Source organism: Siphateles boraxobius, unplaced genomic scaffold (assembly GCF_051911475.1).
Source record: "Siphateles boraxobius isolate OS27281-9 unplaced genomic scaffold, OSU_SipBor_1 17, whole genome shotgun sequence".
Taxonomy (NCBI): domain Eukaryota; kingdom Metazoa; phylum Chordata; class Actinopteri; order Cypriniformes; family Leuciscidae; genus Siphateles; species Siphateles boraxobius.
In genome coordinates, this window is record NW_027508777.1 from 5,377,552 (window position 1) to 5,393,618 (window position 16,067).

Here is a 16,067-nt window from a genome sequence, read left to right on the forward strand (position 1 = left end):
TTTTACTCGTAAAAAATTCTAGGGGTACCAATAATTGTGGCCAACGTGTTTTGGAGAAAAACATTTATTTCATAATGTGATTTCCCCCCCACTTTCAAATATTTTACTTCAATGAAAGGTTAGATTGTTGGCAATTTTTTGAATGAAATATCAAAAGGATAAACGATGCAGATTTATTTTTTACAGCCAGTTTTGATCATATTTACCATGGGTGCCATTAATTGTGACCATGACTGTATCGTTTTTGATATATTAGCATATAAATGTTAGTTTGCAGTTTGTTGCTTATACAAAGACATTTTATGTCAACATATTTCAGTCTATTTTTACTCATCTCAGTAGGCTATATATATATATATATATATATATATATATATATATATATATATATATATATATATATATATATTGGATGTGTTCTTAAATAGGATACATTTGAAAAGGACGTTTGACACAGGACCAAGACTAAATAAAAAAAGGCTGACAAAATTAACACTGTTGTTTTAAACCCATAACTAATTGTTTAAATATTCATCAATAATGTATATTCATATATTTTCTGCAGGTGATAATCCATCAGTTTTAGTGACTTCTTATCTATTAAAAATGAGACCATCCTATCGTACCAACCCTCAGACCAGGCTAGATCTATTCCTGCACAGTGTTGGGGGTCAGTGCTAGAATGAACAATGCGCTTTTGCAGGAAACTGCTTCTCTGTCCCATTGGCAGGCTACGGGGGAGAGAGGGTTCTCCATAAACAAAGAAGAATATGCAGGAGACTACATTACACTGTGATTTGGCTCCTCAATGTCCCTATCTCTAAGGAGCTGCTGGCCTCTTCTGAATTAGATGGGTCTAGATATAGAATGCACCTCGGTCAGCAAAATAGTAAGAAAATCACTAATGTCCAAGCACAGAAGAAGCTGATGGAAAAGCTGCCACTTTGATGGCACAACATATCACAAAATCTTAACATGCTGAGGAAGTATTAAAACAAGGAAAAACGGATTAATCACAATAAATTGAGACAAGAACTTGGATCATGTAATAATAAGAAACTAATTGATCAGGTTAATGGTATGCAGTATACACTATGTCAGGCAATGTGTTTTTAGGATGGAAATGTTCTCTTTGCACATGTTACTATGAAATTGGTGTTAAATTCAATTCTGTGTGGTAACCAGATACCCTGTTTATGATTGTAATAAATTATGAATTGATAACACACCACCAACTGTCGACTTTCAAATAGGACCACAATTATGCTTGTTGTCCAAAGGTTTCATGAACTTTTAGTTTGGGTATGTCATCTCTTGGGTCTGGGTTTGAGTTAATCAGGCCCTATTTAGTACCATGTCTGTGGAAAGTGCCTTTATGATTGTGTATTATGGTCAAGGATGTTTTTGAAAGAACTTTATCATACAATTCTTCAAGACTGTGGATAGATTGTTTTTTTGAGGTGAAATGTATCTCTGTTTGTCTTTTAGAAGCCATTGATGATGCCAAGAAAGCCCAGCAGCTGCAGCCAGATCTTGCACTTGCCTTCTTAAGAACAGGGTATGTTTACAATATAGTTTTCTCACATAAAACATGAACCTGTGTATTTGTAAGCCCGCTGCATCATTAAGTAATTGAAATGCGGTGCATCCTGGGTTTCTGGGATACTATTCAAATGTACTGTTGTAACAGTGAGACCATAATAATCAGAGGTGGAGCAAGAGAGCTGCAGCACAGGTCATCTTATTTTTCTTTGTTGAATCATTTATACAGAGGGTAATCTTATTAGCAATACTGAGAATGTGGCCACATAGGAAAGCAGAGCAGAAAGGTAAAGTTTTTTTTTTTAGACCCAAGTTGAAAATCATGAAAAGGGGCCAACCAATAGTTACAATCACCAGATCAAATCAGAGTTTGTTTAAGAAAAAAATCATATCACACTGTATTTTTATCGCTACATAGAATAATAATATAGTATGAAACATGTAATATACTATCTCTATCTAAATTGCTTTGCCTGTATATCTTACAACTGCGTTGTCTGACTGAATGTTTTTGTCCTGCACGTGACCTTGATCTGAGCCTTGTCTTAAGCATCTCAATGGCCAGTATTCCTTGTGTGATGTGAGCAAATGACAAAATAAACTATGTGAACTTTAGAATCCAATTATCATTCATTTGCAAACCATTTCAGATTTGGCATTTCAGTGCAAACACATGAATAACTCATTTTAAAACGGTTAATTTTCAGAAAAATGTAGTCAAACATTAAATTTCTCCTTTCTGTGTGTGGAACTACACTGTGTGGTTTTATTATTGATCAGTTTAAATCTCAGTGTTAAATCCAGGCTTTCTGAGTCAAAAGCAGACCATGCTCACCTTCGGGATATCAACTCACACTCTAAAGGCATAGTATGTATGATTTTTTTTTTTTATTAAAATAATCCAAAAACCACTAAAACAATGTTATATATATTTTTTTGACTTGTGTGCTAATGTTAAACCAAATGTTTCAACAATGTTTAAATCCAGAGAAATCAGCTATTTTAACTAGTGTAACGGCCTGTTTCATTGCGTCGCCTTTCAATGACGTTATTTCTGCTCTAACCTTGATTTCCGTAGAAACCATGTGAACACTAAAGACATTTTCATATGCAACTGTTTGGATACTTTTATCGACTGAAAACTAATCATTGTTATAAAGCTCAATATGGTTAGTCTTATTGTTTGAATCTATTGATTTCTTGATTTCTTGACCATGCCTCATAGATAACACTATTTTGTCACATAGCTAACATAGCATAAAGAGCTTTATTTGTAGTAACGGTAAATGCAGGATTTTCTACACTATACAATATATTGAATTGCATTCCATTTACGAACACAAGTCATCCAGCTTTTATTAATATAATATTCTAATATCGCTCTAGCTTACTGCCGTGAACAACAAGCGTCTCATACCAGCCACCGAGCTAATGCGCAGAGTCATGTTATTACAACTTTCAACACACTCAAACATATTTTAGTATGATTGTTTTGACGAAGTAAAACAGCGCTGCTTTACCCCACTATTTTAATTTTTCAGATAAAGTGACCTGTTTGAGTAGTAATTCAGTATTAGCTGCTGTTTCATTAAAATGAAATAAAATAATGTGAATTTAAAATGAAATCTAGTTAATTTAATTTTAACTAATCACGTTGTCAGAAATTGGCATCAGCTAATGAGTAAGGGTGTCACGATTTCGATTTTAAATCGAAATCGATCGAAATTAATTCACAATGTCAAAAATCGAAATAAAAAATGGAATCGTCGATACTGCCACGCCCCCATGTCGCGCCCGTGATGGAAAGTTCGGATCGTTTTACTGACTCTATTGTTCAGTCTCGTTCATCAAAATTAACTAATCTTTTTTCTAGTCATTTCAGGGGCTTTAAATGTTATACTTTTAACAGGCAAATTCCCCGAACACATCCACCTACGCAATCTTGATCATATTCTGAATTAAGAAATCATTATAATGCAGTCAAAAATAATTTACAGGGAACATTAATAATTACTTGACCTTCCGAGTCTTTTGTTCATTTGTCGCATGTAGGGTTGGGTATCGTTTCAATTTTAACGATTCCGATTCCGATTCTGCTTATCGAATCCGGTTCTTAACGATTCTTGGTTTCGATTCCAAAATTTATTGGAGAGAAAAAGGAGAGCAAATACTTGTAACAATTCTACCTTTTATTCTTGTCACATTTAGGCTATTACCAGTAAAACTGTGACAATGCGTCTTAATTTACAATATATATAACACTTTAAGGAATTAGCATGAAAAACAATTACAAAAATATTTCATTTTAATCATAGTTTACTGTAGTATATAATGTTCTGTTAGCTCTGTTTCTGATTTGCTTTAAGACACAGGTGAATATCAAAGAAGGATCAAATCCATTGATATTGCTGTGAAAACTTTTTGCATACCTAAATGAAGGTGACTCAACTGTAGCAAAAGGATGTAACCCCTTCACCACAAATCTTGTCACTGCCCTGTGACATTCATCCACTCTCTCCTTGCTCATCTTCCCCTTCATGGCTAAAGTGAATGGAGTCTCTTCAAATAAAGATTGTGTTGATTACATTATTAGACCAATAGGTGGCAGCAAGTGAGTGTTAAATGTATTTTTTTTCATTGAATCGTTCATTCAAAAGATTCGTTCAGAAATGGTGAATCATCCATTAACTAAAAAGTATTTATGGAGTATCAAACAAGTATTCATTCAAAAAAAAATACATTTAATAGACTCGACTCATATTAATTGTCTGATGTATTTATTCATGATGATCTCCACTTTAAACAAAACAACACAACAATTTTAAACAAATCCAGAATTATGCGGCTCTAGTTCGAAGACGAATGTCTGCTCATCTGTGTTTTGTACCTGAGTGTGAGAGACTGGTATTGCTGCTGCTAGTAGCTTTATCTGGTGTGTGGAAACCTGTGGTACTGCTGCTGAGAGATCGCACCGAATCAAATGCGGTGCATTCCTTCAAATTGACCCCGTGTTGAAGCAAATGTTTCATCATATTGGAGGTGCTTCCTCCCTTGCATGAAATGTCTTTCTTGCATGTTATACAATTCGCTGTATTTTCATCTTTTTTTGAAAAGCTTAACCAAACTTTTGAACGTTTGCCGCGCTCTGCCATCGTAAATATAACGTACAGCGCATGTGCGGCAGGCAGGTCCTGGCAGATCAATACAACAGTAAACAAATGCTCACTGCCATTCACCGCGCGCGCATGCGCGAGCGAGCATCACCAAAGTAAGGAATCGATAAGCGGAATCGAAATGCGCGTGTCTTATCAAATCCACGGTTTTTGGCATTTTGGAACCGGTTCTAAAATGGAACCGGTTCTCGATACCCAACCCTAGTCGCATGACAGAGGCAATGATCACGGCGCGGGGAAAAATACACACGTGTTGAAAGGCTGTGATTCCTCTGACTTAGATTCTATGCCCGAGTCCAAAATTGGCCCGACCCGGGCCGATATTACCCGTCACTGTCCTCGGCCCGGGCTCTTGATCTATAGACGTGCACCCCCGACGCAATAGAGTGCGGCGCGGGACTAGATTTGATGGCCGAGTGCGAGCGCGGGCGGTAATGCACTCACTCTGTGTGTGCGGGAGAATAAAACGATTCGCAGACTCCCGCAAACTAGAAATATCTATGAATAAAACATAAAAACTAATAAATTTGTATTTATCTGTTGCAGAAAAGCAACAAGAACAACTAAAACAAAATAGAAACGATTTACAGCCCAGAGATTCTATTTATAACATGTTTGCAGCGTTGAGCGATTTAGCCAATCACAGACATATGTGTTGATTTCTTGAACGCAATTGCCAATCAGAAGCATTTAAGATAGACTCTCCTCACCGCTCAAAACAGACTTTTTGTTCAGTGCTGAATTCTGTAAGCTGGCAAATCCTCTAATTATAACAAACAAAGTGTAGGCTATATATTATGAAAGATTCATTGTGCAGTCAGCTTCATTGATAATAACAGAGATGTGTGAGATTGCGATTAACTGATGTCAGCTTTTTAGGAGCAACAGCAACCTGTGCTTAAAAAAAAAAAAGTAAAAATCGAGAATCGAATCGAACCGTGACCTTAGAATCGAAAATGTAATCGAATCGAGGATTTGGAGAATCGTGACACCCCTACTAATGAGATTGCGCATTTCAAGTCAAATCGCCCAGTTTACTTTCATGATTGGTTGCTGATAAATAGGAAATTACCATATTTGGATCCGACAGCATTGTACAGGAGAGAGAGAGAGCTTTCTAACGGTGTGTGTGATGACAGGGTGCAGACAGCGATCAGACAGTGATGATTTAGCACAAGTCTGAAAGAAGACATGCTATTGAGGACAAATAGCCCAAAATCTCAAAATTGAACACTGAAAAAAAAAACAATGCTTTTGCCTGCCATGTCTCGCCTTAAAGAAAAATCAAATGTGTTTGATTAAAAAAGAAAAATTAATATTTTTTATTTAGTGGTAGTATTATTTTATACAGAAATGAATTATTTATAATTCAGATGATAATAAAGTTAGTGTTAGGGACCGTTCGGTATTTATGGAATGGACCACTGGAGAAAAATAGGGGAGGGTCATGTCTTTTTATCCTTTGTTGAAGGGAGGGTCATCCAACTTTTTTTAGTCTAGGGGGAGGGTCACCCAACTTTTGTATTCATGAAAACCGCAACATTTCAAAGTCGCTTGTTTGGTGCATATTTTAGCATATTTTTATATTTTATAGCTCTCTCAATCTCGGCCCCCCATCGCTAGCAGATGGGTCTGACCCAACAAAAATCAGACGCGAACGATAAGTCCAGTTTGGCGCTGTTTGAAAGTGCGCGCGCGCTCAGAAAAAAAGTGCATCATGTCAGAACAGAATGTTTACCCGGAAAAGCTTTTAAGTACGAGCAAATAATGAACTTTTCTGATTGCGAATAAGTGCAGTGTCCTGTGAGTGTAACTCTACCGCTAACATTAACATGTGATGTGAATGTACGTCGAGTTTTACAGTATTTGGACTTAAGCCTTGTTTATACCTTCGCTTGACTCCGCAGCGCGTGCCTCCCTTGCCTGCGCGCACACCTCCCCAAACGGACGAGGCGTTTATAATACACGCGCTCGCCGTTGTACTATTCTTTGAAACGACAGGAGGCAGTGACTGAGTAATTGCCCTCTAGCCCATCCAGGAATCAGCAGTGAGAAGTAAGGTACACAGGTGAATGTTTATTATAGTACACTACACCAAAACAACACTACATCGTGTAAAGCAGTCAACCTTGAGATTATTACTTGTTACATTAGAACACAATAAATAAATTTGAGAACCTAGTATAAATTGACTGTTATCATGTCTGAAAACAAACAAGTAATGGAGTTTACAAAACTGTATGGTACGCGTGCTACAGTGGTACATTTATTCATCGCGCAGAGCAGTCTTTTTGTAGATATATGTGACCCGTCACAGAAACCAGGGACACAAGTCGGCAGCACAACTTTCGAGCAAAATGAGAAAGAAGAGTTTTTTTTCAAAATTGGTGATTTTCAATTTTTTGGAGAATCTGTTAATTGAAATCACGAAGAAGCCTCTCCATGTTTGAGATAGCAGTATTGGTATATTTAAAAGCTTACATTTTGAGGTTGAAATCGGCTTGTTTTCGGAGATTCTAGCATGCAGTAGGGGCGTGGCGTGTCATTGTCTGTGTGTATTTCCATACTGAATAACCCGGCGCTTTTGCCCCCGCCCTCCAAGTCAACCACATGGCTACTTATTATGCTGTGCTCTGGCCAGCTCTCTCTGATATCAAAATTCAATGAAGATGGATGCCGCAAAGATTGTCGCAGACGAGATGAACCGTCTGGCAGTTACACCGAAAATGTTTTCGCCGCACTTCGTGGGCTCGGGAAACTGAACCGGAGGTATGGGCGCAGCGCGCTCGCCCTCAGTGCTTCAATACGGCGGCTCGGCTCGCTGACAGCGGTGGCTGGCTGTTTCATATGTGACGGAGAATCGAAATAGAGGATGCAGTTAAGACCTTTGCTGCTGCGATGAAGGCCTGCCGTGCGGGTTTCTGAAATGTAAGTTAAGCTTCATTTGCTCTTTAGTCGTTATTTAAGATGCTGAACCTGCTGATGATATAATGTGCTTGCGGACATTTCATTTGTGTGTGTATACGCACATAAGAAAGTGGTGTAAAGAGATTTGCAACAGTAATTTGAGGAGGTGAAATGTGATTATTTGGAAAATTGCAGAAATGACTGCTTAAAGAAAAATGCCAGCAGGCATTTGCCTCCTACATAAACTTTAATATTGTTGACATTTTGGGCACACGAGCGTTGCGTACTATTTGCGCTATATGTAGGCCTATGGCTTATTGGTCTTTGTTTGTTGTTGTTGGTTTTGCGTTATATGTATATGGCATATTGGTCTTTGTGTGTTGTTGCTGGTTTTGCGTTATACTGTATGTATATGGCATATTGGCCTTTGTGTGTTGTTGCTGGTTTTGCGTTATATGCAGGCTATATGGCATATTGGTCTTTGTGTGTTGTTGCTGGTTTTGCGTTATATGTATATGGCATATTGGTCTTTATGTGTTGTTGCTGGTTTCGCGTTATATGCAGGCTATATGGCATTATTGGTCTTTGTGTGTTGTTGCTGGTACGTTGCAAATAGAGGGGCAGCACAATTGTTTTTCGCCTAGTGCGGCAGAAGTGCACTCATTCGAAGTGTAAAAAAAGCTGTAAAGCACATGGAGGAGCTTTACAGGGGGTATGGCTTATCTAAATGAGATGTAAATGAGCCCTATTGTCACCCCCAGCAGCAGAGACAGGTGAGAACTGCACAATCTTTAGCTCGTTTTCTCCTCTTTGAGCTTTTTTAAGTGCCTACTTTAAAATGGCCACAACTTCTCCAAATATTATCAGATTTCCACATGTTACACATCGTTGGAAAGCTTGGATATTACACTCTCAGAATCTATGAATAACTCAAAATGCCCCAGAACCGACTTGTGTCCCTAGTTTCCGTGACTGGTCACATATGTCCCACTGTGCAGGACCCTTTTTAATTAATGTTTTAATACAGTCCCTTAGTTAAAATTGTAAGGAAAACAAATATGTTGATCTGAGATATAGCACATTCATTTCAAATTAATTCAGGTTCAATTACCAAACATACAATCTTAATTTAATTTAAAGCAAACAATACTTTTAAAATATATGGGTTATATGCATATTTTGTAATAAAAAAATATATATATATATCCACAAAGACAAGGCCTTAAACTTGTCTTTGCCTTCACCCTTTCAGGGCTTGGGCCCCAATAACAAAGTTCAAGTTCAGGGACGAAGGAGGTGGACATTAAACAACTTTAATCGTACTGCTTCTTACCACAGTAACATTAACCCTCTGGGGTCGGCAAATGCGTCGACGAGTTTTGCTCAATTTTTTTCACATAGCAGCAAAATAGACTTAAAATACTGTCATTTTTGGTCGTACATACTTAAGAAATATGAAAAAATAAACTGTTAAATATCTTCTTTTGTATGTGTCCAATTACAATCGAAATAAAATGTTGTGCTTTTGTAAAATAAATAAAATAAACAGGGTGTGCTTTCTGGCTCTCCGTCACTGTGAACTTTTTTTTTTGGAGCACGTCTCTAAACTTAAACAAAACTCAGCGAATAGTATTCACCCAGGCATGAGCTATATATCTTTATAATCATTTAAGTGTGTACTTTTAAATTATGTAATTCATAACAAAAACAAATATTCTCTATGTAATCTATATGAAAAGAGAGAGATGTCAGTCGTTCTCATTTCACCTCATTATAGCTTATCTTTTAATATGTTCACGCCCATGGAGAGCGCGCTCTTTTCAAATGCAAATGAGCTGAGGCAAGCCATGCAAACTTGTCAACGCCCACATCAACTCGATAAAAGACACCAAGTTGAATCAGATTACAGTACTTTACGTTGTCTTGCGAGGCTGTCAGGAATAATCCTGGGAAATTTACCTCAGAAGTTCTGGTTTAAATTCATTTCGAGGAGCAACGGATCCATCTGAGAAGAATAGTATTTTTTTTATTGTTCTAATCGCGATATCCTAGTGTATGTAAACAGCAAAAAGACTGTTTAAATATGAATCGCGTGTATGTGTGTGAATGAATGGCACAAATGTGCGCTGTTGTTTACTACAGCTCGCAAAAAGACAGCTTTTACCAAACTATATTGCTATACTGAGATGAGTAAAAATCGACTGAAATATGTTGAAATAAAATGTCTTTGTATAAGCAACGTATTAAACTGCAAAATAACATTTATATGCCCTAATATATCATAAAAACTACAAACGATATGCCTATGTTACAGACGAAATATGAAAGACAACATTGTCTTTGTCGTTGACTAGTTTTGGATAGATTATAAAGTTTTTACTGTAAAATACACTACTGCCACATCAAATAAGCTTTTGTTCGCCAATTTCTGCTCATATGTTAAATATATTTTGTCAAAAATAAAGTCATCAACTAAGATGTTGTTCCAATGTAGGCTTTATTCAAAATAATGAATGCTTAACTTTGAAATGTGTATGATAAAATGTATACTTTAGTTTTTACAAAGAAAGACTACACATTATTTTAATTGTTGCTGTAATTGTAACCTGTTTTAATAAAATAGCAAATAATATATTTACAAGGTAGATGTAAAAAAAATCTTAAAAGGTCAATATAAGCCTTCTCTTTAAATTAGTGTTTTATTTGTGACAAATTTGGGGAGAGGATACATATCCAAAACTGTCTGAAAATACAGTATTAGAATTAACTCCACAATTACTAGAAATGTTTAACTTGCATATTATACAATTTGCAAGCAAAAATACAAGTGGAAAAATAAAATAAAAATTCGAGATGTTTCCAACTGTGAACCAATTTTGTAATATGTATATAATATATATTTTTATGTAATTTTTTTTTTTTTTTTGTCCTTGCATTCTTTCTTGTGGCTCAGTGACACCTGTGTGAAAGGCTCATTATGCGCTCATTATGTGGCTCGTTATGTAGATCATTGTCTTCTCAGGTGTAAATCACGCCCCCCACGCATGTTGCCTTTCCAAGCAAAAAGTGTTTTACAAAATTTAAATCAATGTATTGTTTTATGTGAATGATTAGGCAGGATGATTTTCAGATCATTTTGAATCAAAAACTCTAGGCGACAACATCTATTAGTCAAAAGTCTTGTGGACACACATTTAGTATGTTTTGCGGCCTTATTTCAGAGACTTTAATTTTTATTTTTTTCAATAACCATGCATAAACATTATTCTCTCAAAAATACAAACATGTACATACATGTTGCTCACATATTATGTTAGCCCTGTTTGTGCTAAATAGAGTGTAATTACAGCTTTGCCATTAATATGTTTATAAGCAACTGAAAAAAGCACAAATGTCAAGGCATGTCAAAACATCTCAAGGACCCCAAAAACACCTTAGACCCCAGGGGGTTAATAAAACTGTAATACATTAGCTCAGCAGTGAACATGATTTCTGCCTGACTCCCGTCAGATTGCTTTCCATCAGCTCTAAAGATGAAGACAACAACTCCCATGATTCCACGCTCATTCACTGCTTCATCTAACTATGCCTTTATTATTGTTCTGAAAAAGCGACCTCTACCGGCGAAATGTACATACTATGCCTTTAAGGTCAAAGAGAGTATATTTACATAAGATATTTACACAATAAGAACAGAGCGTAAATTTTTTGTTTGCTGTCAAAGAGAGAGGTGTGATATTTCAGGACAGCTTATTCAGTGATATCTGTCAGGACATTTACTGCATGCCATTACATAAAATAACTATAAATACTGGCCTAATGTGTTTAATGCCTAATGTGTTATTCTTTTTGAAGAATTGCAGAGTATCATCTACATAACTTCCTTACTGCTCTTCAGGCCTTCACAACTGGAAAAGAGCTTGATTGTGAGTGTCAATGAGTTAATGTCTGGGCTTATAGGTGTACAGTTTATAGGTGTTGTTGCATTACATGATTCATAATTACTCTATTGTGATTATGGGTAAGACTGGGTGATGTATGATAATATTTTCAATTTCTATCTAAATATTTAACACAACATCCTTTGTTAATCCAACATCCATGTTAATATGTGCTGTGCTCCATCCTCCCAATAACAAGATAAACAACAAAAACTTTCTGTAGTTTGCTTTGGCAAGCTATTTCAACTCCTGAAACAAACTTTATTTTGGACTAATTTTGTTCTAAATTATGTCACACAAGTTTGTTGTTTAACTCTCCTTTAAGTATATTTTGAAGCCTTAGGGCCAGATTTATTAGACCGGGCATATTAGCATGAGACTTCAATCCTATAAAGGATGTTTGATGATTTTGGATGGTAAATAATGGTGCAAATGCCAGTAAAATGACTACCTCAAACCTTAGTAAATCATGTTGCATGATCTATTTAAATACTGTCCCGTAAATTTAGCATCTGAAAGGGAGGCCCCTATAAACGCATATGCAATAAGGTCTGCTGCAAAAATAACTGTCCACGCCTTTTCAACTCTAATTTCTCACAGCGTGTCTTTAGTAAATCCTGACAGTAGTTTAACGCCAAAAGAGAGTTTGAGCTGGCGCAATTGCGCAAGCTGTTAGTATATCTGTCCCTCAGTGTTTAACTGTCACTTGCTTCAACCATTGTGGCTGCTAGAATCTTTAGTGATCCACTTATTACTGCACAGGATTACCAAACACAACTCCCAAGTTTATCTTTGCATTAACAGTTATAAGTGGCCTACCAGGAGTCAGAGCTTTTAGACACAGTGAATTTTCAAGTAAAAATATTACAGATATTTATATAAACCAATATGATTAAATGAACCAAAAAAAATCAATCACAGCAGTCACAAAATTTCTGACTAATATAAAATTAGAGGTGATAGCGTTAAACAGTTTGTTTATTAGTCTATTAGCATGTGCTACCAACAGTATACTAAGAATAAGGATTAGTATTTGTTTAATCATTGACTAGTAAAATCTTTAGAATCGGCTCCATGGTGGTGTTTGCTTTTACTTTTATTTTATAAAATAAAAATAGCTACCTCTGATTTTTTTTCATACTTTTTCCCAGCCACATGGCGATCACTGAAATAAAAATGCCACACTAACATACACCTTTTGTTTCGGACTGAATTAGGATGCATTTCATGTACCGGAGTAAAATAGTTAATTTTCTGTAGGAATCATAGATCATCAACTTATGTGAGAAAACAAAAAACTGAATACAACAAACAGTCTGTTCCTTCTCCAATTTCTTGTTTTATTGATTGCACACACTGTCATCAAGAAAAAATTACATTTGCGCTGTGGCTTTTCAATTGCAAAAGAACCAGACGTGAGCAGGACAGCTGCTGGTCATTTCTTCTGAGGCTCATTGGAAATAGTCATTGTGGCTGTTAACACTTCCTCAAAGAGATGCAGCCCAAGCCTACAGGCTCCTTCTGTATCTGAAGTGATTATCTAAACAAGGCTTTTGACTGGAAATTGGCTGTAAAATCATCTACTGTGACTTCACCTTAAACTGTAACTAAAATTTGTGTATGATTCTGTGAAAAAAAAGATACCAGGTCTAAATGGAAATAATGCAGTTGAAGTGTAATTGGAGCAAATCTATCCATGTCATCTAAATTAATGTAAGAGGTTTAACAACATATAGACGTGCATTAAATGTGAGATGTAAGATTGCTGTGTCCATTTATAGACTCTATGATAGGGAATCAGATATTATTGAATTTTAGTTGGATCGGCTATTTCACACAGTGATCTTCATTAATTTGGCATGTAAAATACTGCATTTTGACATGTATTTGTCTTAAAAAGGCTCTATAGAAGGATTTCAAACATGGATCCAGCACTGTGAGAACAAAATGGCGAGTATGTATAACTTCACCAGGCCTTTTCACCCATGTGTCAAATAAATGTTCTACATTTGTCAATATGAAGTGAATTCTTTTGTTTATTGCTTGAACTAATACCCTCTTTTTCTCTGAATTGTCAGCACACGTTCCAAACAAACCTTCTGATTTGGTAAGCGTGTTTGTTGTCTTTTCCTTAAGTGAGATCTCCTTAGAGAATAATGTGCTAGAACTGCCTATTTCTTGCTTGATTTTTATCATCTTATATGTATCCGTTGTTCTTTGTTTTTTATTAGATGCAGTTTTAGTGAGAAGAGATGAGAAGTCTGTAAACTGTTTTTTTGTGAATAATTTTCCCTGCTGTGTTTGTCGTTTTCTCTTTGGTTTCAACTGGAATGCACAAACAATTGACTGTTTAAACAGCAGCAAACCTCAACCTTTTCTGTCAAGTAAGTGTGGTGATGATGCTTATTGTTTTATTTTAAACACCCTGTTCATCTTTTATTGTTACGCAAATTATGATCAAATACAATAAGATGTGCAAAAATCATGTCACATTTGATAAGTACCTACTCCACTTCAGACATGACTGGTACCAGACAGAGTCTCATGTTGCAGTGACCATCATGGTAAAAGACGCCAAGAAGGAGGATGTAACTGTCAACTTTGGTGAGAGAGAGGTAATGTTCATGCTTTTCTTCATGTCACTAATGCAGTTATGTTAATAGCACTGACAGAGATGAGTCTACTTATAAGTTCTAAATGTTGAAAAAGATTCATAACAAATGTATATGAATAAAACATTTAAACTTTAATGAATTAGGTAGCCAGTTGGCTAACAGGAGGATTTTGCTCTGAGACACTCACTGAAAAAAGAGACAACTGGGCATTTCACATTCAATAACACTTGATAATGAATGTTCAGTACAGTAGAACACAATTACACGTCCACATTCCAAATTAATGGAATGAGAGCAAGACAATGACAACAATTATCCATTAATCATCAGTTATTCTATCCATCTAATTACTCACTTAGATAATAGAGGAAAACCCAATAATCTTCTCTTTGATTAAAGTGGCTTCTACCTCTATACACTCACCGGACACTTAATCAGGTACACTTTGCTAGTACTGGGTTGGACCCCCTTTTTCCTTCAAAACTGCCTTAATTCTTTGTGGAATAGGTACAACAAAGTGCTGGAATCTTTTTTTCAGAGATTTTCCTTCATATTAACATTATAGCATCACGCAGTTGCTGTAGATTTGTCGGCTGCTAATCCATGATTCAAACCACATCCCAAATGATTCCACCACATCCCAAAAGTCCTCTATTTGATTAAGGTTTTGTGAATGTGAAGGCCATAATGAGGCCATTGAGTATAGTGAACTAATTGTCATGTTCAAGAAACTAGTTTGAGCTTTGTGACATGGCGTGTTATCCTGCGGTAACCTTTGGTCATTTAAGTCAAGTCACCTTAATTTATATAGCGCCTTTAACAAATGGACTGTTTTAAAGGAGAACTCTGGTCTATTTTAACATTGAGCTAATTTTTTTGTAAATTTGGAGTGCTGTCAGTACAGAGAACAACGTCAAAAATCGGTGTTGCCTATGTTGTGAACCTTTTTCTTCTTAAGTGTAGGAGACTCAGAAGTGAAGAACCAGGACCTTTTTCTTCTTAAGTGTAGGAGACAATTTCTGTACAGTTTCTGCCAATTTCTGTACAGAATTCGATAAGCTTCTGACTTGATCAAGGGCTTGCATGACACCATAAGATGGTATTAATGCTCCAAGAGTTCTTGACCACCATGTTTGTGCACAAGTGAGTCCTGGAATGCAGCCATCTGCTTCGTTAGTGGTAGGAGCTGAATTTTGTACCTGTGGGGAGCTTGGAGTGGAGTGTGTATTTTCTCTGATAGCTGGTAGAATATAAACCAGGGTGCACCTTCCGTTAAATTGGCTGGGGAGGATGCTGTAGACAGAAGTTCCACGTAACCAAAAAGTGTCAGTTGGTGGAGAGATCATACACAACTGATTTATTTAAAAAAAAATTGGTAGGGATGGGTTTCTGGAGAAACACTCTAAGTCATTTTCCTCTTTCTTATCTGTTGTAGTAACGTACACGTGGGATTCTGCTCCTCTTTCAATCACAAAGCTGCTACGTTCAATTTCGCCCAGTGGAGTCGATGCTGGAGCATAATTTTCAGTGCACCAATAGAACATCATTGGCAGGAGTAGATCTGTCATGATGGGAGTAGCTGAAGTTAGGTTGCAGGATGGTAGTCCTGGAATGCAACACGGAGAAGCTGGAGGAATTGTTGTATTGTGACATGTATCCTTGTTGTATAATTCACTGGTATGATGATTGAATAAGGTACACGTGTCACATTTGGAGATAGGGTGTGCCACCCAGGGGATTCCTGCTCCTACTGAAGGTGCGTGTGGCATGCAAACGTCCTTTCCAGCAAACAAGGCATTTCTTGACATATTCATCAGCTCTAAGAATATGTTGTTTCTGGAGTCCACCCTTTGTGCGATGTCCATGATGCTTAGTAGAACGACAATCTT

The 16,067-nt window shown here is 36.5% G+C and overlaps 1 protein-coding gene across 2 annotated transcripts in view; it reads left to right on the forward strand.

Annotated features, from left to right (window-relative positions):
• The window catches only part of sugt1 (SGT1 homolog, MIS12 kinetochore complex assembly cochaperone), a 181,852-nt gene that overhangs the window by 125,100 nt on the left and 40,685 nt on the right, over positions 1-16,067 (forward strand). The window contains exons 4-9 of one of the 2 annotated variants that reach the window (XM_077232374.1): positions 1,489-1,558; positions 11,478-11,548; positions 13,464-13,517; positions 13,642-13,670; positions 13,922-13,947; positions 14,082-14,178. In XM_077232374.1, the coding sequence (XP_077088489.1) occupies positions 1,489-1,558; positions 11,478-11,548; positions 13,464-13,517; positions 13,642-13,670; positions 13,922-13,947; positions 14,082-14,178 (347 nt within the window). The remainder of the gene's footprint in view (positions 1-1,488; positions 1,559-11,477; positions 11,549-13,463; positions 13,518-13,641; positions 13,671-13,921; positions 13,948-14,081; positions 14,179-16,067) is intronic. The other variant, XM_077232375.1, reaches the window with a different exon arrangement.